The 23925-nt window shown below is 38.9% G+C and overlaps 1 protein-coding gene across 5 annotated transcripts in view; it reads right to left on the bottom strand.

Moving 5' to 3' along the window:
* Positions 1 to 6046: 6046 nt before the first annotated feature.
* tbx5a (T-box transcription factor 5a) overlaps positions 6047 to 23925 on the bottom strand; it is a 32781-nt gene continuing 14902 nt past the window's right edge. For all 5 annotated transcript variants that reach the window (XM_044173929.1, XM_044173928.1, XM_044173931.1 and 2 more), the window contains exons 4-9: positions 23654 to 23773; positions 22403 to 22550; positions 15222 to 15374; positions 12031 to 12122; positions 10336 to 10568; positions 6047 to 9832 (exon numbers count right to left, since the gene is read on the bottom strand). In XM_044173929.1, coding sequence (XP_044029864.1) covers positions 9240 to 9832; positions 10336 to 10568; positions 12031 to 12122; positions 15222 to 15374; positions 22403 to 22550; positions 23654 to 23773 — 1339 coding nt within the window. In that variant the 3' untranslated portion in view covers positions 6047 to 9239. The remainder of the gene's footprint in view (positions 9833 to 10335; positions 10569 to 12030; positions 12123 to 15221; positions 15375 to 22402; positions 22551 to 23653; positions 23774 to 23925) is intronic.

Here is a 23925-nt window from a genome sequence, read left to right as displayed (position 1 = left end):
TAATGTGTTTACACATTAAGATCTTCCCAGGACAAAGCAGATAGAGATGTTTGGATTGAAACAAACCAGCATGCACAAGATCTCAAAGGACTGACACAAGCCTAAATGTGTTCCATATGTGGCAACTACTACCCAGGTGGATGAGAGAAAGGCTTGTTTTCTATTTGACGGTACCTACAGTCTGTACCTGTAATTCCCAGAGACTGACCAAGAAATGGAGGGAGCCTGGCCATGGTACCTTATCAGCTCTAATGATGAGACAGCTGGAGGCCATTTTCCAGTTGGGCCCAGCTTTGACATTGAAAGACTTATGGTCTTCCCTGCCCAGTCTCACCATGACAATGATGGATGAGACTTCTGCAATGTTAACCATTCATTCAAATCTGATATGATGGCTTTACAGAGTAAATGCTATAATTTCACTTACTCTTGGTTATCTTCAATGGAGAGCTGAAGTTGAGAGCAGCCTTTTGGTTAAAAATGGTCTGTCATTGCAGGACAGTGAATCCTTTTTGTTTGATGAAAACATAATGTTAAAATCCAATCCTGATTAATGCGGACTGTGATTAAAAAGAGTCTCCACCAAGATGTCATTGTGTAATTGATGAACAGATTTGTGTTCTTTGCACTAAACCAGAGAGCATAGTTGGTACAGTACAATATTTCACCCAACTGAACTGGCGTTTGGGATAAGAAGTCATAATTTACCTGTCACAGAAAGACCTCTCATCAGTTACTGTAAATTGATTTGGCCCAGAATCACACAGGGTTTCTCAATATTACTTTACACAATAAAAACTATTTTTCTCACCAGCACCATAATCTGATCCTTCTTGTCAGATGAAAGCACATTGAGACTCTTTCCTCTCCTCTTTTCTTTCTGTCTTCACATCAGTCTATTTTCTAATGGGTTAGTCTCAAAACTCTGCCATGTCATATCATGGGTGTTCACTTTGAACTATGAACACGGCTAAAGATGTAAAATATTTAGGCAATAGAAACACAGGAATGCTGATGGCTTCTACAAGTCACTGATGACCATCCAAACTTTTCATATAACTCACAGTGGTGAGTTATCTTGAGTAATGAATCGAATGACATTACAATAAATGGCTTCCAGTGGTTTAAGAGAAATGGCAGCAGCATGAGCATACAGGATATCTCCATAATCAAGTGTATGTGTAGATAAAATTGTGGATTGTATAATTAATTTTTTTGTTTTTGAGTGAAGTGTTTTATCTAACCCAATTCCTAGCATTTATAATGCAGTACTGTATCGACTAGATCTCCATGATAGCATGGATCAGAATAGGAACATATATTGTATGGTTCCTGCTCTTGTAAAATGGATACATTTTGTCTTTTTGATGTTTAGAACAAGTTTTAGATTAATAATATGGGTTTGGCAGTCATCAAAACCAGACTGTAACCTGGAGAAGGCCCGGTAAGGCATATAAGATGGTATCGTTAGCATAAATATGGATATTGCAATGCTCTGTTGAAAATAAATGTTATTTAAATACATTTGAATAAATAAGTAAATATTTCTAAGTAAATCTATTGAAATAATATTTAAATATAATTACTCTATACAAAAATATAATAGAGTAAATAGCAGGGGGCCTGATATTGATCCTTGTGGGACACATCATCGTCCATCTGAGGACTTGATTTGAAACCAGTAACAACAGTCTGAACAAGCTGATTTGATCCAGCTGTAAGCTGAATCATCAGAACCCATAGAAAGCGGTTTATTTACCAAAATTAGTATTAAAAGCCTCAGATAAATCTACACAGAGCGCAGCACAATGTTGCCTATATCAGGCAAGTGAACAACCTCCACAACAGCAGTTGCAGCAGTACTATGACTAGGTATCAAGCTTGACTGCTGTGGTTGAATGATATTATTATCCTCCAGAAAGGCATGTAGTAGTTGTGAGTTTACCAGTGATTCTAGGAAACAGGACAGCTTAGATAGGAAAAAAGTTGTTTAAGTCACTTATGTGCAAAATCGCACAACCAGCAGTTCCACGTGAAAGTTCCCTGCTACTGTGTGGACATGGCTTAACAGCTTTTACACTACTTTCTAGCTCCGAGACACTCTCTGGTTCTCACCCTATCAACACAGCACCATCCCCGTCTGCCTCCCCCAAAGGACACTCACTGCCCTCCTCCTTCTCCTCCCACTCTCTCACCAGGACTCTGGCCAGAAGTGGTGCTGAAAGACTGAATAGTGGAAGATGGAAGGGTCTGTGCTCCCATTTCAGCGCTCCCGTCCCAGGACTTGTCTCGGCCGGCTGAAAAGGCAAAAACCGGCCGCCATGCACAGATGCAGATTTCACATCACAGTGATGCATGTCTCCGTTGATATGCTGGACGTCTTTACATGAACCAGAAAATGTGTTATCTGATGGAGGACTCTACTAAATTCAGACCGACCCCCACTGCCATCTCACCAGAAGCCTCAGGCCAGGCATCAAACATCTGTCCTGGGAGAGTGCCAAGAAAAGTGTGCTATACTTTATTTTATCTGCCAGCAAGAGCAATATTAGCATGTGCCTCCTTATGAGGATTGCCCAGATGCTTTGTCGATTGAGGCCCGGGTTGGAGTCTCTTTATTAGAATCGCATGGAGAAGCACAACCCTGTGGTTATCAGGAGATCTCACCTCTTTATCCCTTTCTTTCTTTGTCTTTTTAAAATGACAACAGACACACTTTTCAACCCCCCCCCCAGTGTTTCCAAGTTGTATTATTGATGGTGGCGCTGTTGCAAAGACAAGCAGATCGCTTTCTGTTTTCCTCAGAACCTAGCAACTACCAACAACACAGGAAACACAACATGGCTAACGCTAGCTACGTTAGCTAACACTAGTGCTGGCTTCCTTGTAGCTCCTAGTGAGCTAGCGGTAATCTTAGCAACTTGGCTACTGCTAGCAGCCTGGCTACTGTCCAGAGCAAGAAATGGTCAAGGGACTGTACTTGTATAGCACCTTTCTAGTCTTCTGACCACACACTACATATCGCATTCACCCCATTCACACACTGATGGCAGAACTGCTCATCAGTACAAAGAAACTAATTAATCATTCACACAGACTCACACACCGAAGGAACAGCCCTCATGAGCAATTTGGGGTTCAGTGTCTTGCCCAAGGACACTTCGACATGTAGACTGAAGGAAGCCGGCATTGAACCTCCAACGTTCCGATTGGTGGACGACCTACTCTAAGCCGCCCTATACCAACAACCGTAAGAATCCCAATTTGAACTAGAAACCCCAATCTCAGAATGTTGGTTTAGAACCCTTTCAAATCCTGGAGCTCTCTTCATCGAGTGAATGCCCGTCCGAGGTTCACTATTGTTTCATCAGTCTCCCTCTTCGCCTTCTTTGCCTCCTCCGTCAACAGGGCTCTTTTTTCTTTTGCCGGGTAGAGTTTCCACAGTTACTCTGGTTGTTCCACCGTCCGCCATTTCCACTACCTGGGGATAACACAATGTTTGACGCACTTCCTTTGTGCCGTAAATCGAGCCTTCATTTTCCCAGGAGATCTTACCTGGTGGCAGACAGAACTGCATAGTGAAAGCGAGGCTTATAGGGAACCAATCTAAACGCTGATGGTGTCATTATTCTATAGCCATTACATTATGCAATCAACATTTACTTCATAATGATACGTTAACGCAAAAAACTTGTCTATTGCCACTTTAAGCTTAGACAGAGCCCTCTGACATTGATGTCTTAGCTTGTTGTCAAAAGGTTTTCAAAAGGAGGCTCCCAGTTTCTAATGAAAGACCTAAAGTTGCAACAGTTTGACTTTTCAAACAGATGTTTGTGACTCTTGCACAAGATGGATTTGATTCTCTGAAAACCCTCTTTGTGCGAGGTGCTCATCCATCTGTGGTGATCTGTGTTTCAGTACATCTTAATAAAGAAATCTCCTCCCTCGTTTTTCTACCCCTAGGAATGCTCTTGTTCTTGCACTCTTCTCCTTTGTCATGCGGGGCACCCAGACTATGATTTGTTTAGGTTTCAGATTTAAGGCCATGACTCATCATTACTCTGAGATGACTTGTTTTAATTTCTCTCTGCTGAAGTAACAAAAAGATGTAGGGTTTACTGAAAGATACTTGATGTAAGGTGCTGTTTCAGTGTGCTTGTACTCATTTAAGTGTCAAGCATATCATAATAAACTGTTCTGCTAAGTTGCACATTTTCCTACATTTCATCATATTCAATCAGTTGGCAGATAAAAGCATTGTTTCTTTTTATCCTATCTAACCCTATCAGCCCAGGTATGGCAAAGATATACACTCAAAATCCAAATAAACCAGAAATGTACCAGTGTGAAGTTTCATTCATCATCCAGGCTTTCCATTCATTAGACATTCATTTGTTTTCCTTCTGACATATCACCAGACTTTCAACCACTGACCATGATAACTGAAGCAGTGGCCAAAGGTTCCAGCTCATCCCTTTGAAAACCTGACCTATTCTTTAAATGTTTAAAGAGCCTATTGCATCATCGGTCCTTGCCCACACATGCATGTTTGGGTGAATTGGGGGTGGGGGTGGGGGTTGTGATACATCATGTGTTTAAGCAGTGGAGGGGAGGCCCAGGTTGTACAGGGTTAATGACTGTCTCTCTCTGTGGGCTGTGCTGACTCTCGGAGAGGATAAGACTGGTGGTGTAGGGGCATCTGGAGCACAGGGGTCACATCGCTCAGATCAAAGGAAGCTGGGAGTCTAGGTCACTGTGTTTGGCCATGGGGTGGTGGAGAGAGTGGAGAGGTGGTTGAAGGAATTGGGAACAGGATCATGGGGAGTAAAAGAGATGAAGAGGCAGAGGGATGGGCAAAGACAGTGAAAGATAAATAGGAGAGAAACCAAGAGACTGTGAGCGCCGAGTGATTGAGGAAGGGAAATGGACAGTGCAGGGTTTGCCATTTTCTAATTTCCTGTAAAAATGTCAATTTCACATGTGACCTGCTTTCATTAGTCTATCTGTTCGTGTTCACTGTTTCACCAGTCAATAAAAATGTCCGTAGACAGAGGTGAGTGGAATTTAAGCTGATAAACAAGCTAAGAGCGCATGATACCATGAAAATTTTCATGCAGTTGTGTCACAGTTATTGACACAACAACAATTGTTTTCTCTTGTAACTAAGCAGCTACTGTACATAGAGTATATTATGACACCACTATTGCTGGCCATCTAATCATCCTCAGAGACAACAATTTCAAGTACTGGGCAATTTATGATGTAAAGAATAGTATTGTTAAGTTCTGGTCACAACAGATTTCACTGCAAAATCAATGAATTACAATGGAATCACTACATTCGCTCGCTGGGGCGAAGTAATCTGTGCAAAATTTGTGCACTGATTTGAAATTTGCAATGGAGGAAGTTATTGTAGTTTATTAGCTGTGTTACACCACCCACTTCTATTTATCCCTCCCCTGAATAAACTGCTCCACAAAAGAAAAATGGTTTGCCAACAGTGAGACAGGAGTTGATGGTACAAATATATCTTTTGAATAAAGTGAATTTAACAAAACGCCAGGCTAAGTCAACGGTACAGTACAGAGAAAGAGGCTTGGGGAGCCATTGTGACCTGCTGCCGCCAACAACTGTATTTACTCATGTCCTGCGGTGTCTGTGTCATAGGCAAAATATGTTTGCTCTACAGACACAAATTGTAGAGTTTAAAGGCCCTGCACACCCACACAGGTGTTTTCAGTTACTCTGATTAGACCTCTGCTCAGGTTGAAGGTGGGCAGAGCAATGCTGAAAATTACATGAGGTCACCAGACTCCAGGTACTAATAAGAATGATAAGATAATTTATCCTGCCCTGACAGGTGCAGCAAGGCAAACAGGAGAGTCAGTAAGATGTCAGTCAACTCAGCAGTAGGCTACATGCCAACAGAAGAGACGATGTCCAATCAACCAAGATTAAAATCACCTGTGTGGATTTACCTTTAGATAGCACAAATATATCTGGAGAAAATGGAAACAGAATTTAGCAAGAACAGACGAAAGAACACTTTAATTTTTTAAAATGTATTTATTGTTATGTACATGTTTATTTACAAAGTTACCCATGTGTTTCAATCTTATTTATTTTGATACTTTTTGACAACTATATAGTAATCTCCTGTTTTCTATATTGGTATGATTAGAAAATCCTATAAACAATCATAAAAAACAGGCTATAAAAAAAGAAATGGGACCATCTATCTTTGATACATTCAGGAGCAAGCTGATTTACATAGTTGAAAAATAAATACTATTGACAAATAGCATTCTATCAACTACAAGCATTTAAAAATTAGCCGTTGTCCACATGTAAAACATACTCTAACATACACTCACTTGTAGTGTGAAACTGACTTTTGCTTCATAATGTGTATCAAGTAAATTTTGTTTGCATTTTAAGAATTTACATTCTATGTGGTGTCCAACTGCTACTTTACATGTTGATTTAGTTTGATTGTCAGAGAAGTGCCATTTTGGGGATTAATATTTTAGAGCGCACACATTCACTGAGTACAGCATGAGACTGTGTGAAACACACAACTAGAACTTACACAAAGATAAGCAATCTCCTTCAAACTTTGTAGGGTTGTCATGTCAGAAAGAGGGCAAAAATATTTATAGTTTTTTTTAGATGCAAAAATATTTTGTCAAACAATCTGAAATTACAATGTAATACTGCAATGCTGTTTATAATTTCAAAATATTTCAGATGTGGATGCTCCAGAGTCACAGTAATTTCCTCCATAGAGAGTGTTTTATATTATGCAATACAAATAAATAATGACGTTTAAATTCTTCTTCCAATGTAACAAGCTACACGTATGCACAACATGTGTCAAGGTTTTACAGCATGGCAGTGCCGAGCAACAATCTATCTTTGAATGTTAGTAGACTCAGAGAGAATCCATTACTGAATATTTGCCAACTAATTAATGTGTGACTGGAGCATGTCTCTGAAGAGACTTCCAACATCACAAAATGGGATGGGGCCAGAATGGGCAGCACGGTGAAAATTTCTAACACTTGATGGCTATACACTGAGGACACTTTCTGAAACTTGTTTTCTCTTCCAAACGTTAAAATAATGTCATGGAAAATATGTTTCATCATATAGAGATCATACAAACAAATTTAGAGAGTTTAGAGAGAACATTATAATTTTGGTGCCAACTGGAATAGTTCCACTTTTATATTATTGCCCTTTCTTATGATTTAGTGTAATTAAGCTTTTTTGTGGATTGGTATTCCTGTACAAGGGCTGTAAGAGAATACCCATTTTCATGTAATTTTGCACACTGTTTATTGATGACACACTGTCATAAGCCCTCTGTACTATGGATTATAATGAATGTCAGTTGTTCCAGTTGTTCAGTAATGCTTTAATTGCAGTTTTAATGATGTTCATCCAAATCAAAGTAACAATTTAAAGTGTTAATCCATTTCTTCAAGAAATATATTTTAAATCTGGAGTTTATTGTCCAAAAATCTGATATTCTGACCTGAAATGCATCAGTTTTTTTTACTGCAGAGCTAATTACCTCTCCGTCAGGTAGCACTGTTCCAAGTACTATCCAGTGAAACCAAAGTCAAACTGAATTTTTTTTATTTTGGCCACTTGGGGGCAGAAGAATGCCACAACAAGGCTACAAACCCACAACCCTGACATATTATCACCTTATAAAGTTTTATTTAGGCAACCCATTGCCTAATTACACATCTAGCACAGAGAAACACTTCCATTCATTTGGTGTTGTGTTTTTGGCCACATGACTATGTATTATATATTAATATATAATATTCATGCGTATATTCACTAGTATTTTGATTCACTGTTAATATAAAAATATTGATTAGTGGATTGTGATTCTGAATATTGATAGTGGAGCTTTAGGTTCTGACAGTCCATTTGGTTTTCTTCTCATTGCTCACATAATTCCTGCTCCACTTTGCTGACTATTTTGTATTTTTGCAACTTGTTAGAATGTCCACATCCAACAGTAATCTGTATGTATTAATCTCAAATTAACCAAAAATAGGGCATCATTGTCTTAGTATGAATATACCTGAAAGTTAATAGGAGAGCTGTATAGAAGCAGGTCAAATTACAGTGTGGGCGTGATGGTGCTGAAAAGAAATATTTTATTGGTTCTTCTGGGTTTGAGTGATGTTGTTGCAACTTGACTGGACTACACTGGAGTGCAGGTCACCCTGCAAATTGAGAGGTATAAAATAGCTGATGGATCATGATGGCAAAAACTGGGAAAATAAGGTCCAGGTTAAAAATCCAGTTATTACTGTATTCTTTAATTTCATGTTAATGTCATTGGCTATATGTTGAACTTCATCTTGTATAGCCGAAGGATGGTGTCTGCCTGAAATGTCCGTGCATCAGTAAACAATTTAATTGAAGTGCTGTTCTACTTGTGATATTTACTGTCATGCTTCTCATAATGGCATTAAGATTACATTTTTGACATGCATGTAAATGTACCCAGCAACAGGGAAAAAAAAGTCACCCTCCTAACAGATTTAAGAGCAAGCAAATTCTCCAAAGAGCCACAACAAAAGCTCCCATCTGCTGATTCATTTTTTAACTTATAGCAATTTGACTATAAAGTAAGTTGTTAACTAAGAAAATTTAAAAGAAAATGAGAACGCAGGATAATGTGAGAGAAGACAAACATCCTTTTTTTACACAAATTCGGGACATGAATACAAAACACGACTTTTGTACTTGTTAAAAAAAGATGAAAACATATTCACTTGTCTCTGAAACGTTAACGTTGACATCCAAAAAACACCACCGCACAAGAACACCATCAACCTGGGGACTGCTGGCAAAGTAGCTTAAGCATTTTTGTTCTTCTGTTCAGTGTCTGAATTTCCACTGAGTTCACTTTTGCTGCCCTTGAGCAGTCTTTGCGTATGTTCTGGTCCAGCTCCTCTTTGTTATTTGTTATTTGCTTATAAGTGCAGATGCTGTCACAACAAATTAAGTGATAAGATACTTGGTTTCCTACTCAACACCATCTTACAAATATCCACTGCTGTCAGTGAACCAACACTGATCTCATTAAGATGATCAGCAACACACCCTCTAAAAATATAAATATAAATTCATCTAAACCCTGCCTTATTTTGGTCCTTTTTTGTTTTTTCCTTTTAATATCTTTATCTGTTGAGTGTAAAAAAAAAGCTCTTTTAGCTGTTCTCGTTCCACTCTGGCATGATGCTGACACTATGTACAGTGTGGTACTGGTGTGGTGATAGTGTACGTGGTATGCCGTGTGTATAGAGGTACTCGTTTCCCTGTAGGCCGGCTGTTGGCGACTGGATCCCAGCCCCAGGACTGCACTGGCGGCCGAGAGTCTGGTGGGTCATGGAGCTCTGGTACATGGCAGTATGGTGGCCATCGCCCAGCTGTGGAGAGGCATGGCCCCCAACCCCGCCAAGTCTGGACACCAGAGACCCTGAGGTGAAGTGAGCGGAGAAGTGCTGGTAGGGCAGCCGCTCCATTGGCTGCATGGTGGTGACGGAGCAACTCCCATAGGGTGAAACGCTGGCCCAAGTGTTGCAGCTGATGTCCTCCAAACTAGGAACAGGTTCAGCACCCTGCGAGGTGCTGGCATACATACAGGCCTGCCGCTGGCTGGATTCACTGCGGTAGGGCCCGCTGGCCAGGCTGAGGCTCTGAGCGTAGCCAACAGGACGGTAGTAATGGTCCTCCTCACTGGACGAGCTCTCCAGATAGGCCTTCTTATAGCTGTGCTCACCTGAGTGACAATCATCCTCCACTGCAATTACAGAGTTAAAGAACAGTGTTACTCAAAAGTTATCTTTAAGTTATGTAAAGTAGTAAAAATGTCCAGTTACTCCATGCCACTAACCTGTGACAAACCTTTTCTGTTCATTAACTGACACCAAAACAATTAATTTCCACTATTCTACTACTATATAAATGCTTCTCACAAAAAAACAAAGTGTTATAAAAATGTACATTTATATGCATTGTATATAAGCACACAATGTTTGCTTAGATGATTATTGTCCCTTTTATGCTTTATACTTTGTGTATGCTGCTTTTTACAGTTTATTATAGTATAAGTATGTGGTAGCATACGCAAAACTGTCTGGCAAGGGACTGCAGATGAAAATTTGTCAGTTTTGGCAAATTCAGGCAAATTACAGCACACACATTTTTCTTTGTGTATCACAGAGTATGTACCCAATTAATTATAAAGGGTCAGCATGCAAAGGCAACTAATATTGCATTAGAACCATAGCAACAGTCTCCTACCTTTCCTCTTGATGCCGTGGTACTCCTGGCCGTGCTCATGTGGCAGGGGGTAGGACCCCGACTGAGGCAGCATGTCCTGTGAGGTGCTTGTGACTCCGTTCTCACACTGGGAGTACTGGGAGCTCAGGGTGCTCGGGGTGGCCATGCCCTGGACCTCCCCACTGAACGGGCTGTGGCTGGAGCCCACTCTCTGGCGCACTGTACTGCGAGGCACTACTGGATACTCCTTGGTACTATATGCAGGCACACACACACACACACACACACACACACACCCAAATACAGTTGTTAGTAATTATCTGCAGTTGACCCCCTAAAATATTATTGCATACACAGCTCATGTAAATTCACTATAGACAGTTTATTAAAAACAACAATATAAATAGTTTAATTCTGTACAGTTTGATTCATTGTAAGATCTGTTCTCAAAGGCAATCATCGACCTTAATCATCAGTGAATCACACCCACTTAGGACACACACAGAGACACTCCTCTGGGGAAAACCCCTTACAGTGAAAATGCCAGTACGTATTTCCCTCCGATTAATCCACAGGATCCGTCAATAGATCATTTTGCTACTTTTGGTTCTTTGATTTCAGGGATAGCTTCAGTTGAAACAGTAACCTGGTTTTGCAATAAGCTCTCTCTTCAAAAATGTAACCAAGAGCAGACGTGCATAGCTTACTGTACTTGGCAGGATTGGACAATGGCATGTAAGATTGATAGTGTGGTTTGGACTCTCACTGTGCTCTATACATTTGCAAGTCTTGATAGGTGAAATGCATTTCACTCAAAATGTTGTATTAAATTGTGGCACGCATGTGTCTGATACAATCAAGTGTGGGATTTTTAAAAACTGCTTGAAAATACAGAAATCTTTCCCCTGATTTCCAGGATTTTTTCTCCACAGCACAAACTATGACATTAATCTGAAATGCTTAATTAGAAAGAACTTTATTATGTGGCTCAGAACAAACTTATGGGAAGGAGGTAGGATTTTAGCACTTTGTGGAAAAGCCAAACAGCTCTTCCAGTGTTTTTTTTTTCCTGATTTGGGATTTCTACATTTGAATACACACAACGTCTGTATCAGATGCCCAATGGGGCGGTGGGTGGGCTGTGAGTCAAAACCAGATTTTCTCCTTTGAAAATGTGTTTTCCACACAGTAAGGATGCATGCTCCATCTCTCATCTGGACTGAATAATAGAGAGAGAGCCATGTGGTTGTGTATTGCCTGGCTGCCGGACCAAGCGATACCACCAGTTCAACACAAACACATGTACACAAACGCATGTACACACACACACACACACACACACACACACATGGAACATCCTGATAGAAAGAGCTGTGTGGAAGGGAGATGTTGCAGTCATGTTTCAGAGGTTCTGCCAGATCAGCCATAAAAGTCTTCAGCTTGAAAACTGGCCGAGAATCAAGAACTACACTTACATCACTGAAAATAACACTCATAACTGGCTTGCATTTAGATGATTGAAGTATTAAAGTGGGGCTTGTTAAGTGACAGTGTGACCAGGATGTCAGTAATCCCTGCAACATGTATCTACTCATTTGAAATCATTCAGTTTGTTTCAGTGTTTCCATGTATCAGGGACTAGAATCAATGAAAGAAGTAGATTCTGAATAACAGATATGTGCACATGCTCCAAAATGAAACTCTTTCTATAGCTACCTTTGCATTCTAGACATCCGGTGCAGTTCCATGTCATCACTTCCACGAAAGCCTTTTGCAAACGGATTGTTCTCAATCTTCAGCTGGGTTATCTAAAACATCAAAAACACTTAATTAGTAACATATTGTGTAATAAAAGCCATTTGTTGTGCTGGCTGTGCCACTTCATTACAAGATCTTCAACAATGTAGTATTTTAAAAAGTCATATGGGCCTAAATTAAAATCAACACACACGTGTATCCGTTTTTTGTCCTAAAAATAGGAGCTATTTAAATCAAAACTTTGTAGAAAATGCAACATTTCAGTATTTGCTATACTCTCACAATAGACAAGTCTTCTTCAGCTTGAGGCTCATATGATGACAGTATTACATGTTTTTGTAGAGCTGAGTTTTGAAGTTTTTTTTGGATGCATCTAAATGCTCACAAGTTACCCAAGAGAATGAAATAATAGATCACATTTCCAGAAATTTAAGATGCTTTTAGGGATCCTAAGCTAAACAGTTCAGTAAAAACATGTCTCAATAAGAAATATTTTCATTGCATAATTTATAATGTTACATTTGATCGTCTCTGACTTAACAGATAGTTGGCGCATGCTTGACAGATGCAAATAATGTGATTTATTATATGACTTGAAAAAATGTCTTTTGTAAATATCAAAAAAAAAGTGCAGAGAACCACCCCAAAATAGTAAATTAATCCCAAAGAGGTTAAACACAATCCAGGGATATCCCTCTCATGAGCAGTGGTTTCTGGCAGGTAATTAGTTGGCAGCTCTTGTGTGCTTCCAGCTTTCTGACAAGACTGGAGGTTTGTCTGCACGCTGGCTGACACTTTCACCAAACCTTGTAAAATCTCTCGTGTGACACTTCGCTAGCTTCTTGTTAATGCACGCAGCCTGGCACAGCATCTCTATATTGTTTCATCTGTTTTTTTTTGTTGTTTTTTTAAAAGTTTGGAATAAAAAGTTCAGAGTCCTGTTGAACCCTTTTTACCCTCTGCAGGCGTTCCAAGAAGAAATACAGCTAGACAAATAATTACCCATTCCAGTTTACAGAAAAAGAAAATATATTTTGCAAAACACATGTGATGTCTCCTACTGACTGGGCTCAGAGGATGGAAATAATCAGAGCAGAGAATATGAATACTGTTAAAAAATAATTTGGGAGTAGACTAAAGACAATCTGGCAAAATCCATTCACAACTTCAAGGCCTGAACAGTTTTACTGTATCCAAACTATGCTCATTAAAATAAAGGAGGCTTATATAAACATATTTCCAGATGCTTTGAGCTATTTTAGCCTAAAGTAGTGAAGTACTTAAAATAAGACAAATATAGCTTAAATATAAGCTATGGGGTTGCTGGCTACTCATTTATACTTTGTATTCTTGAAGAAAACTTATTTCAGAAAACACAGTTTTGAATTTATTTTTTAATTACAGCTGTGACAGGAGAGACTTGAAACCCCAGACAGAACATTTCATTAGCTGAGAGTCTAACAGGTGAATTGGACACATGCCTGCAGCACATATTGCTTTGGCAGATGTTAAGACTGTTTGATTAGACAGTTGTGTTAGAGTGCCTGGAAATCACAAATGCTGTTTTTCTGCAGGTCTGGAAAGCCCCAATAATTAGCCCGGGGTTACGATCTCAGCCCCCAAAAAGATGTTTAAAAATAATGAATGGTTTCTACAGCAAGTCGGTCATTTGTGCTTCCTGTAGACCTGGGATTGGCTGCTAGGACATTATGAGCTTTCGCCCCTCTCTCCCATATTCCCCAAACTAGAAACATATAGACCTACATGGTTAAATGATGTTAAACAGCCCCTGTTTACACATATCGGTATTCCTAAAATTTACCCCCAGAAATGTGTGCAGAGTAAATATTGAGTTTTATTCCTGCTTCTTTCCCCAAGTCTTAACACGCAAGTCTAACTAAAGTGATAAACTTTAGTGAGGCTGCCTGGGCTCAAGAAATTCCAGATTCATTTAACTCTAATTTAATGTTATTATAGGCTACCCATTTCTAAATTGTTGTGTGAAAAAACAAGGAAATCTTCCAGGCTTTCAGCCTTACACACTCAAGTAAGCGTAACAATTTTAATTAACTATTCATTAAAGTTATTGCACCGTCAACTGACTGCAAGAAACTAATGGAAAGCTCCGCGAAAAAAAAATAGAAGTGAACAATTAAAACGATTATATATATATATATATGCCTATATTTTAATCATTATTTCCGTTTTTGTGAACTCCAGGTTTATGTATGTGTGTATATGTCACCAACGCAAATGGCTATTTTAATATCCTAAATAAAGTAGATAAAAAATAGCCTAGAGAGATTATCTAAGGCCTTTTCATCTGGTAATCAATTGAATGCACCCGCCGCTGTGTTAAAGAACCACACATTTTAACCAAATAATTGGCACAAACTATTTCTAAGTGTATAGTAGCAGAGGTTTGCAAATAGTTCGCTATGCAACCAAACCTATTATTTATTTAAAATTACTACTACTACTACTACTACTACTAATAATAATAATAATAAGCGTTGTTTTTGTTTGTAGGTTATTATTATTTGGTTTTGTAAGGTACTGAGGTAACCTACTTGGAAAGTCACGGCAGAGGTTTATCCGGTTTATCTGCAGCTTGTCTCACTCTACAAAGCGCTGAAGGCCTGTAACTTGGAAAAAGTCTCTTGAGGTCAGACGTCGTCTAGTCTGGTATCTGAAGTTTTCCCTCGTCTGTCAGTGACTCCATGTGATATCAGAGATTTTCAGCTGACAGTGAAAAGGCTTTACTTTAACCTCACAGAGAACCGTGCCTTTCATTTTCCCTCCTGCAATCAACAGATCCAGTTTGCCGTAAGGAGCTCCGTAGAAAAATGGGCAAAATTCAATAGGGCTCTTTTATTTGTGAAATAATGCATTCTTTTTTACTTTAAAAAAGGGAAAGTATACCTTTACATAATTCGGCATTTTGAATCAGAAGTTTGAATGTGCAATATGTGGTTCTGTTTGTATTTCTGCAGCGTTTCCCCTAGTTTGTTTAAAACATTGTTAAAATGAAATCGCCTCATAAAATACACCATGAATTTAAAGTTGCCTGTTTACTATTTCACAAACTGCAATAACCCACCCACCCAAAAAATCCTAAATCCAAAAGTAGCCCATGAAGGATAGCCTACCTTATGGTTCTGATAGGACGTAACCGCAATGAAGGCTGTCTCGGGGAAGACATGAGTGCAGAAGGCCGTGTTTTTGGAGCCAAAGCCGTTATTTTCATCTGCCTTCACAATGTGGATCCTCGGTTGATACTTGTGCATCGAATTTAGGATGATCTTGAGTAAAAGAAAAAGTGGATGGTTAGATACTTGATTGCATTTTATCACAGCAACATCTGTTAAAGCGCCCTTTCTAAAAATAAAACTTGCCGAAGAGACAGAATTAGATACACTCTCTAACATTAGGATTTCTTCGGAGCTGCTTGGAGTGAAGAAAACCCAAAGGTGAAGCCAAAGATGCTTTGACAAGGTTTTGGAGTAGTTTGAGGATGTAATGGAAAAAACCCTTAAATTTCCCCTTAAATCCTTTTTTGGCTGCATGCATCATAACTATATTTTTGTTGGTTTGGAGGTTATGGATATTGTATTGTTGCCCAGCTACCACATTTTCAAAATTTACATTTGAGATCTAGACACACTGGTACAAAGTATATAGGCTAAGAATGCTTACCATTTTACAAAACATTTCAGAGCTCACTTCGAGCACTTAATCATTATAACATGTACCAAAGTGAAATGCAAACAAATACAAAATATGGGCTAGCATAATGTCACAACAATAAAAGCAGGGGGGCTCATTCAATGCAGAAAAGTGATAAATATTCAGCATTTTTTTGTGCATAAATTCAGACATTAGAGGAAATGCCAAACAAGAAAAGGCTTCTACTACTAAGGTTAAGGCGATATACTTCATTAATCTCACAGAAACCAACTACATCAAATTCAGCTGAACTTTGTCAGTCAAAAACTGTATAACTATACATTTTTTACTAGTTTGACTAAAGGTAAAAAAAATATTTCACTACATAATCCAATGAACATTTTATTGATTTCCTAAATATTTCAAAATAAAATTGGACCACTGTGCACTCTTCTTTTGTTTGAAGGCCAACTCATATGACCCTTTCTGCTCATTTAAAGAAATGAAGGTCTGACAAGTTCTATTCCAGCCCAAAACTGAAACAAAACTTGACTTGACTTTTTTTTAAAAATGTAATTCCAACCTCATTACTGTATATTTGCAGAGGGCTAATTCGCTATATTACAGTACTGTGTCCCAATAGTAACACAGAGTAGATGAGCAGTCCCAGGAGAGTAATACGCTGACATAAACATGTCCTCTCTCTTGTTGCCCCTCTAACCTGACTAACCTAGTTTGTGCTAAGTGATGACTACTACCGGTGGCTAGCTTGGTGACATTAAGACAAGATCCACACAGCTGAACTTGAGCCTTGAACTTCTCTTTTGAGGCCCTCTCATCCGTGGGTCTTAAGTCTAATTGTTTTGACGGACCAGGGAGTCATGGTAATCAGCCTAAAGGAAATCTAATGGTTTATATTTTCCATCAGATCCACTTACACCCCCTCCTTTTACACCCACCTACCCCCACCTTTCTGTCCCATAGGCATTCCTCCTATCTGTTATCTTAAAGCTTGTTTTTGTACCTGCCTTTCACTGCCAGCATGAGAAGAGACAAGAGATCGCCCTGACCTCCAGCACCTGTGGGGGCATCCTGTAGCATTAAACAGACATAACCCCAAGTCCTTTCTTAGAGCTGAGTGAACCAAATGGGCTCACACAGATGATACAATAGTCCTCCATTATCAATTTCCAGTTGAACTTGATCGCATTTCATGGTGCAATAGGTTTTTGTAATGGGCAGAAACTGGCTAAAAATGGGTTTCTGCCAACTTCCTGCCATGCACATTGTAGATGCAGGATGATTTAATGGAAGTTACTGACCCTGTGCAGAAAATACCGGTTGAGTGTATCACTTTGTTTAGATAAGCAGGCTGCTGAAGTGTGGACGACTTGCAGATGGAAACTCAGCTTTTGCAAATTTTACAATCAAATAAAACGATTTAGGGTTTTGGGGCTGCATACTTGGATCTGAGGTGAGAATAGTTTTAACAAAACAAAGTCTCAGGCTGAGAAAAATGAAATCTTGTTGCTGTATTCCATGGTAACTCTGTTTTGATTTCCATATTCAAGTGTGGGATTGTACTGGCTCCTGTGCTGTAAAGTCATGTTCAGCCGCACTACCATTCTGTTGGGATTCATAAATGAGGCTTTAACTTTCTATGAAAAAGCTTTTCAAAACTATTTGAACACAGTACAGAGAAAAAGTAGGTTAAACAAAACATTTTCCCATGCACGCATTCATTAATGGCTTACTTGAGGTCTACAGAGATACGTCCAAGATTAGGGGAAAATTACAACAACAAGCCCATCAATGAAAGCACGTCATTCACCGCTCTACATGGTTTTAGAAGCTAAAAATGTCTGCCACTGAGACACATTAGAAATTGTATGGAAATATCTAAATGCACATTTCACCCTGGAAAATAGCATGGTCCACTTACTGTGGGTTCCCAAAGTCCAGTATGTGTGTTAGTAGGGGGGTTGTGGGGGTAGGGGGTGTAGCTGTAGACCACCCACTGGGGCCCCAGCACACGCCTCGTCTCCCTGGCCCAGCCGCTGCCCTGCCTGGGTCCCTGTATCTCTGTCTCCCCCCATAGATGATAGTATTTAATGATAGTGAGGGATCACTTTGGGTCTCGAGCCGCTGCCCTTTGCTTTCAAGTTCCACCACATCAGAGAGTTTGCTCAAGCCTCGGGATTAGCAGGCTTTGTACACCATCATCTATTGCTCATCGCACACTGCCATTCAAATATAAACAGTGCGATCCTCACACTCCACCTTCCTGGCCAAAACATGTGTGGGAAGATGGGGAGACGAGCGCAGGAGCAAATTGAGGGGGGAGATGACACTGAGAAATATTCCGGGAGTTGAGAAGGAGATCAAAGCAAAAACTGCAGTTTAGGAACAACACCAGTTTGGTTACTTAAATCTATAACAATGAGACCAAAGTAGCACTGTAGTGCAGTGGTTTAAGAAGTATTTACACCCTTTACTATGATACTACAACATAAAAGTACTTTATTACAAATGAAAATACTGCATTTAAAGTTTTACTTATGTAAAAGTACATAAGTATTAACAGCAAAATGTACTTAAGTATCAAAAATAAAAGTACTTATTATGCAGAATGCCCCCTTCCAGCATATTGTATTATTATATACAGCAATACTAACGGATTATTATTACTGATGCATTCAGTAAGCAGGGTGAAGCTAATATGAACTACTTTTTATGCTGTTGGATAGTTTAACTGAGAACAATGCATCATATTTTATAAGCTGATCACATGTCTTGTAAGTAAAATATTCCTTGTGAACAGTACATTTATTTAGCTGATGCTTTTATCTAAAGCAACTTACAATAAGTGCATTCAACCATGTGGATACAACCCAAAAATTACAAGTATATCAACTTAATCAGATATGCTGAATTGCTTCAAGTGCTACATTTAGAAATAATAAGAGATAGAGAAAGAGTTTTTTTATGGGCCAAACTCTGAGCAGATGAGTTTTCAGTCTGCAACAGAAGATGTGTGGAGTTTCTGCTGTCCTGGTGATAATGGGGAGCTCATTCCACTGCTCAACTATGGAGCCAGGACAGCAAACAGTTGTGATTTTGTAACGCGGTAGCTGCCCCCCCTTGTAGTGAGAGAGTAGCAGTAGCTGTGAAGTCAACTGTAGCTGTCCAATAAATGTAGTGGGTTAAAACGTACATTTCCTCATGAACTGTAATGGAGTAAAAGTATGGAGTATATTTAACACTCAAGTACAAATAGCTCACAATTGTACTTAAGTACTGTAGTTGAGTAAATGTATTTAGTTACTTTACAAAACTGCTGTAGTGTTTTATTAACTTGCATGTTTACAATGGTAATTACATTTTTCACCATGAAACCATATTCACAACACATTATCCTCGACTAGACTGCAATTTTCTATGAAATAAACCGTATGGAGAAATTTACCTTTACCTTAAGACTAAGATATGGTCAATATGTAAAATAGTGGAAAAACTGACATATATGTGCCTGTAAGATGTAACCCATTACATTTGCCATTGAAACACCCTATTGTATTGTACAGAGATACGTCCAAGAAATACCCAGTGATGCCCATGTCAACCCGCTCCTTCTGCATGAAAATATCAATAAATTTAAAGTGAACTATCCTATTCAAAACTATGATTATGTCACTTTAAAAAAAAACGTAATCCTGGCAGCATTTTTCTTTTACAAACATTTGCCATTGCACCGCTGAAATATATATAATTTGAATAAAAAAACAAAGCTACACAATTAACTGTATACAAAGACCCCATGGGGCTTAGCGCCCCTTGTTTCCTGTCAGACTCCTTCACAACAGCTCTGAGCTGGTGAGCTCAGCCCTGCTCAGTCCGCTGTCTAATTACTCGACATTTCTAGAGAAAAATGACTGCTTCAGGCCCATCTTAAATTGGTCCAATCTACATCAGCAACATTGGTCTCATGTCTCACTGCTAGTAATTATAAATCATCCACAAGTTATTTCAACCAGCTGGACCAACAAGCTGATGGAATATATTTTCTGGCCAGCCACCAGCGTTTCATTTATGAATCCCAGGGTGCTGTCTCCCAGCACGAAAGAGGGTGAGCCAAGAACCACTGCAACCAATCAAAAATGTACTTTAACCCACATTTTACAACACTGCTCACATTCTGACTGAGCTCCAATTTCATTTCACCAGCTGAGTTTTGGCATGGCAACAATCACTATAGGTGCCATGTGGATAGATAATGGCTTGTGTGTGTAGAAATGTATATGCATTTTTTGCTTTGGTAAATGTGAATGGCTAATAAGAGTCTCATTTAAGATTCACCATCAAACTGAGTACCTGTAGCTATGTAAATTATTAGCAATCTGCGTTCAGTGTTGATAACTGGAATAGATAAAACATTATCACTATAACAAGACTACAAGTTTTAGTGCTGCCTTTTATTGACATATATTAATGGAAAACAACCTAAATACACCTTTTTCTCATCCCTGACTACAGATTTGAACCCCATTCAGTTTAACACTTCTAATCAACATTAGCAAAACAATTTTAAGAATTTCAGCTTAATTCAATTTCTTATGTTTTATCTCCTTAAAAACAGTACAGCTATTGATATACCTTATGCCAACCTCATAACTGTTTTTTTCCTTTAATGACTGGGCCTATTAGTAAGAAAGCTAATTGTGTGTCAATTCCGTTTCTACAACAAGACATCTAATTTGGCCTCAATGTGCCCATCAACTTAAAATGTTATGAAAACCTGCCGCCAACAGGCCCATTTGTTGATGAAGTAAGTGATGTTTTCTGTTTTGGGTAAGGCAGGAATCACAAAAGCCTGGGGCCAGATAGGGAGTGTAGAATAATGAGGAGTTAAAGTTAGGAAATGGGTACCATACAGTCCCTCACTGGTGAGGGGGATGAGGGAGGCGGTGGGTGGGGGTGCAATTGCCTTTTTCCGTTTAGCTAAAAAGTGCCCAACTGCTCCCCTCTACTTATGGAAGCTGACTTCCAGGAGGTCTACAACTTGAATACATCTAGGGGGTGCTATAATAAACCTGGGCAATGAAAAGTACCAAAGAGGTTCCAGGACGCTGGAACCAAACACATTATTCGACTTAACCATCATCGATAGCAGGGTGAAAATAGTCAAAATTTAAATGATTTTCAGCATTGAGAATCAGAATCAGAAATTGAGGTTCTCTCTAAACATCACAGACTGTCATAAGAACATTACTGTATTACATTGTTTTCATTGTGAGGTCCCGTGGATTTCATTCTAAAGAAAAAATATATATTTATTAGTATTTAAAATGTAAATTCATGTTTTTCTCATAGATAAAACTACATGTGTGGCAAAGTCACCTTCTGGTTTCTTGTTTTTTTTCAAATGGACATCAGGCATTATTTGAATTTTAAATTTGTTTTAAATTTTTTTTTGCAGAAAATCCAATATCCTGCCCTTTTTAACTCATCTTGCTTGAATTTAATGGGGTTCTCAATGAAAAATTAAGCACAAGAATACATGTTTAATTTATGAAATGAATAAAGACTGTCAGTCTATAGGTTTTCTGAGATTTTAAAGAATTACTTTTGCCTGACAGTAAAAAAAAAAAAAAAGGATGATATTTTCATTGAATTTTAGAAAGCCAAATAAACACTTAAAATCATTTGCACCACATTTTGTACTTTGCAACAGCAGCAACTATAGTTCCAAGTAAACAAGGATAATAGGAAATAAACTGTATCCTTCTGTGTTTAATACAAAAGTCTACCTTCTTTCTTCAGCCTTGTGCATTGCAGAGACAGAATTTGTTTTGCATATTTTTGTATCACAAAAAATGGAAAATTAGAGGATGTTTGAAAGAAAAATTTGAAAAAACAAGAAAGTAGCAAAAATATATGAACTGTCTGTAATTTGATTTTAGCACAGAACAAACTTCATACTTTATATTCAGAGAGTCTCCAATGAATAAATGGAACTTTATAGCACGACCAAAATTACACAAGGTCAGTGAGTTTATGGGCCTGATGCTGGAGAAGTGGAGGAGTGACTGAAATTTTGGTCTGTTAAATTATTAAAGTAAATTTAACAGACAACATTCAGCCTTAATGGTGCCTAATCATGCAAATCACAGTTTTTTACAAGCAAGTAGGAGGGGGTGCAGCTGTATCTTTTTTTTTTTTTTAAATTATGACCTTTAAACTCAATAGTTGTGTAAATAAGTGGTACAATTTTAATCAATTCAAATAATTGGGCTTAACAAAAACACTTAAAATAAACTTAAAAATGCAAAACGCTTGAATTTTCCTTTTTTCAGATTCAACTCTGTGCGAGTCTTGACGCCACTGATTTTGTCCGATGTATCTGGGTGATTTTCATACAAAAAAACCCAATCATTAGTCAGCAGTAAGTATCAGCTGTAGAAACCAGCACTTGTGTTGTGAAAGGGGATAAAGTGGCTTATAGATGAGTAGAAAGGGACTGAAGTGCTGAAGTGCCACTGAGCAACACACCAAGCGAAAATTAAAATGTCCTGGTGCTGCTCTGGTCAAAATCCAGGTTATTAGAGCCATCACAGACACACAGACATGTGGTTAAATAGTATAGATGATAGGCCTAGGCACCTACGTGTCCGAACGGGTCCAGGTGGTTGTTGGTCAGTTTCAGCTTCTGGAAGGAGACGAGCTGCCTCATCCAGTGCGCCCCCGTGGCGGGAGAGTCCGGGTGAACGTAGAGCCTGCCGGGCATAGCGGGCTCTGCCTTCCCGGTCACAGACCTGAATTACAACAACACAGGCACACGGTAACAACCTTGGACTGACACCCATATGCCAGCTATGAGCTATGTAGGCGCTAATGTAGGTGGACGTGTCCTTGGTGCAAAATGTTAGTAAGACAACATTTCCCCATCATCTATAGGCTATTATTTCATTATCAAAATTTAGAAATTACGCAGAGGGATATCTGAATTGAATGCATATTATTTAAAGGACATTTTTTAAATAAAATAAAAATCAGAAACAAAAACGGCGAGTTAGTAAAACACTGTTGCTAACCTCTAAGACTGTTGAAATTTATAAAGAATCTCGGTTGATCATTCTAGACATTTACGCACTTGCCTTAAACGTCTGGGCCACCAGGATGTTTACCTCCTTTATCAGAACTTTGCATTAGGGCTTTTTAAAGTTACATAGATCATAAAAGTGACCTACGGTGCCAGTTTTATATGTCATACAAGATGGCACTGGTTGGTTTTGCTTCGTCAGAGGTCAGATTAGAGCTGGTAGACATTGTTTTACAACATCGTTCGATCAAGAGGAGAATTAGTTCCAGGACATGCTTTGGACAGGTCATTATCGGCAGTATTGGCATGTAATTATCCTCTTTGAGTATCTCCTCATGGAAAGGCGCTGACACAAACAAGGCATTCCTGACCAAAGTTAGAGAGATCGATTTGACACTAAACAAATATCCATGTTTATGCCCTACTGTGAATGACAGTAGGGCATAAACAATGCAATGCAATGCACATATAGGCTGGTATAGCTATAGGAAAAGTCATCAGCATTCATTCAACACCGAAAAGTCAGCTCCGGCAGAAACATTTCTCCCTGCTGACTACATTTCTTGGCAAACATTAGAAAATACACGGTTCATAATTCTCGGAGAATTAATAGCCTATGTTCACTTCCGATTCTCGTCAATCAGGACAACAATATAAAATTTCCTGTTGGAGTAAACTCCAGAGAGAGAAGCTGCAACCAACAAAAACAATGACCCCCATTATTGTGAAATGTCGTGCGCGTAAAATTAAAGAAAAGTTTGTTTCTGCAAGGGAAAGACCTTAAGAATTCGTTATTTTGTGTTATATTTTACATACCATTTATTATCGGCGAATTTGTATCGATGGTCGTCCGCAGGAACAACATCCATCAGGAGAATATATTTAGTTTTGGGATTTAATCCCGTGACCTTCACTTTGAAGCTGGGGAACATTCGCCTGTGAACGACAAAACACGGTTTATAGCGCTTTATGGTATTTCTGTCAAACTGTGGAAAAAGGAAGGCTAGGCAAAAATAGACTGTGGTGTGTTTTCATGGTTTTCTGCTCTATAGAAGAAATCATTAAAATTCACATCCAATTTTAGCCAT

This window comes from Siniperca chuatsi, linkage group LG18, assembly GCF_020085105.1.
Source record: "Siniperca chuatsi isolate FFG_IHB_CAS linkage group LG18, ASM2008510v1, whole genome shotgun sequence".
NCBI classification, from domain to species: domain Eukaryota; kingdom Metazoa; phylum Chordata; class Actinopteri; order Centrarchiformes; family Sinipercidae; genus Siniperca; species Siniperca chuatsi.
Note: the sequence above shows the minus strand (reverse complement) of the source record. Positions and strands in the feature narration are given on the sequence as shown.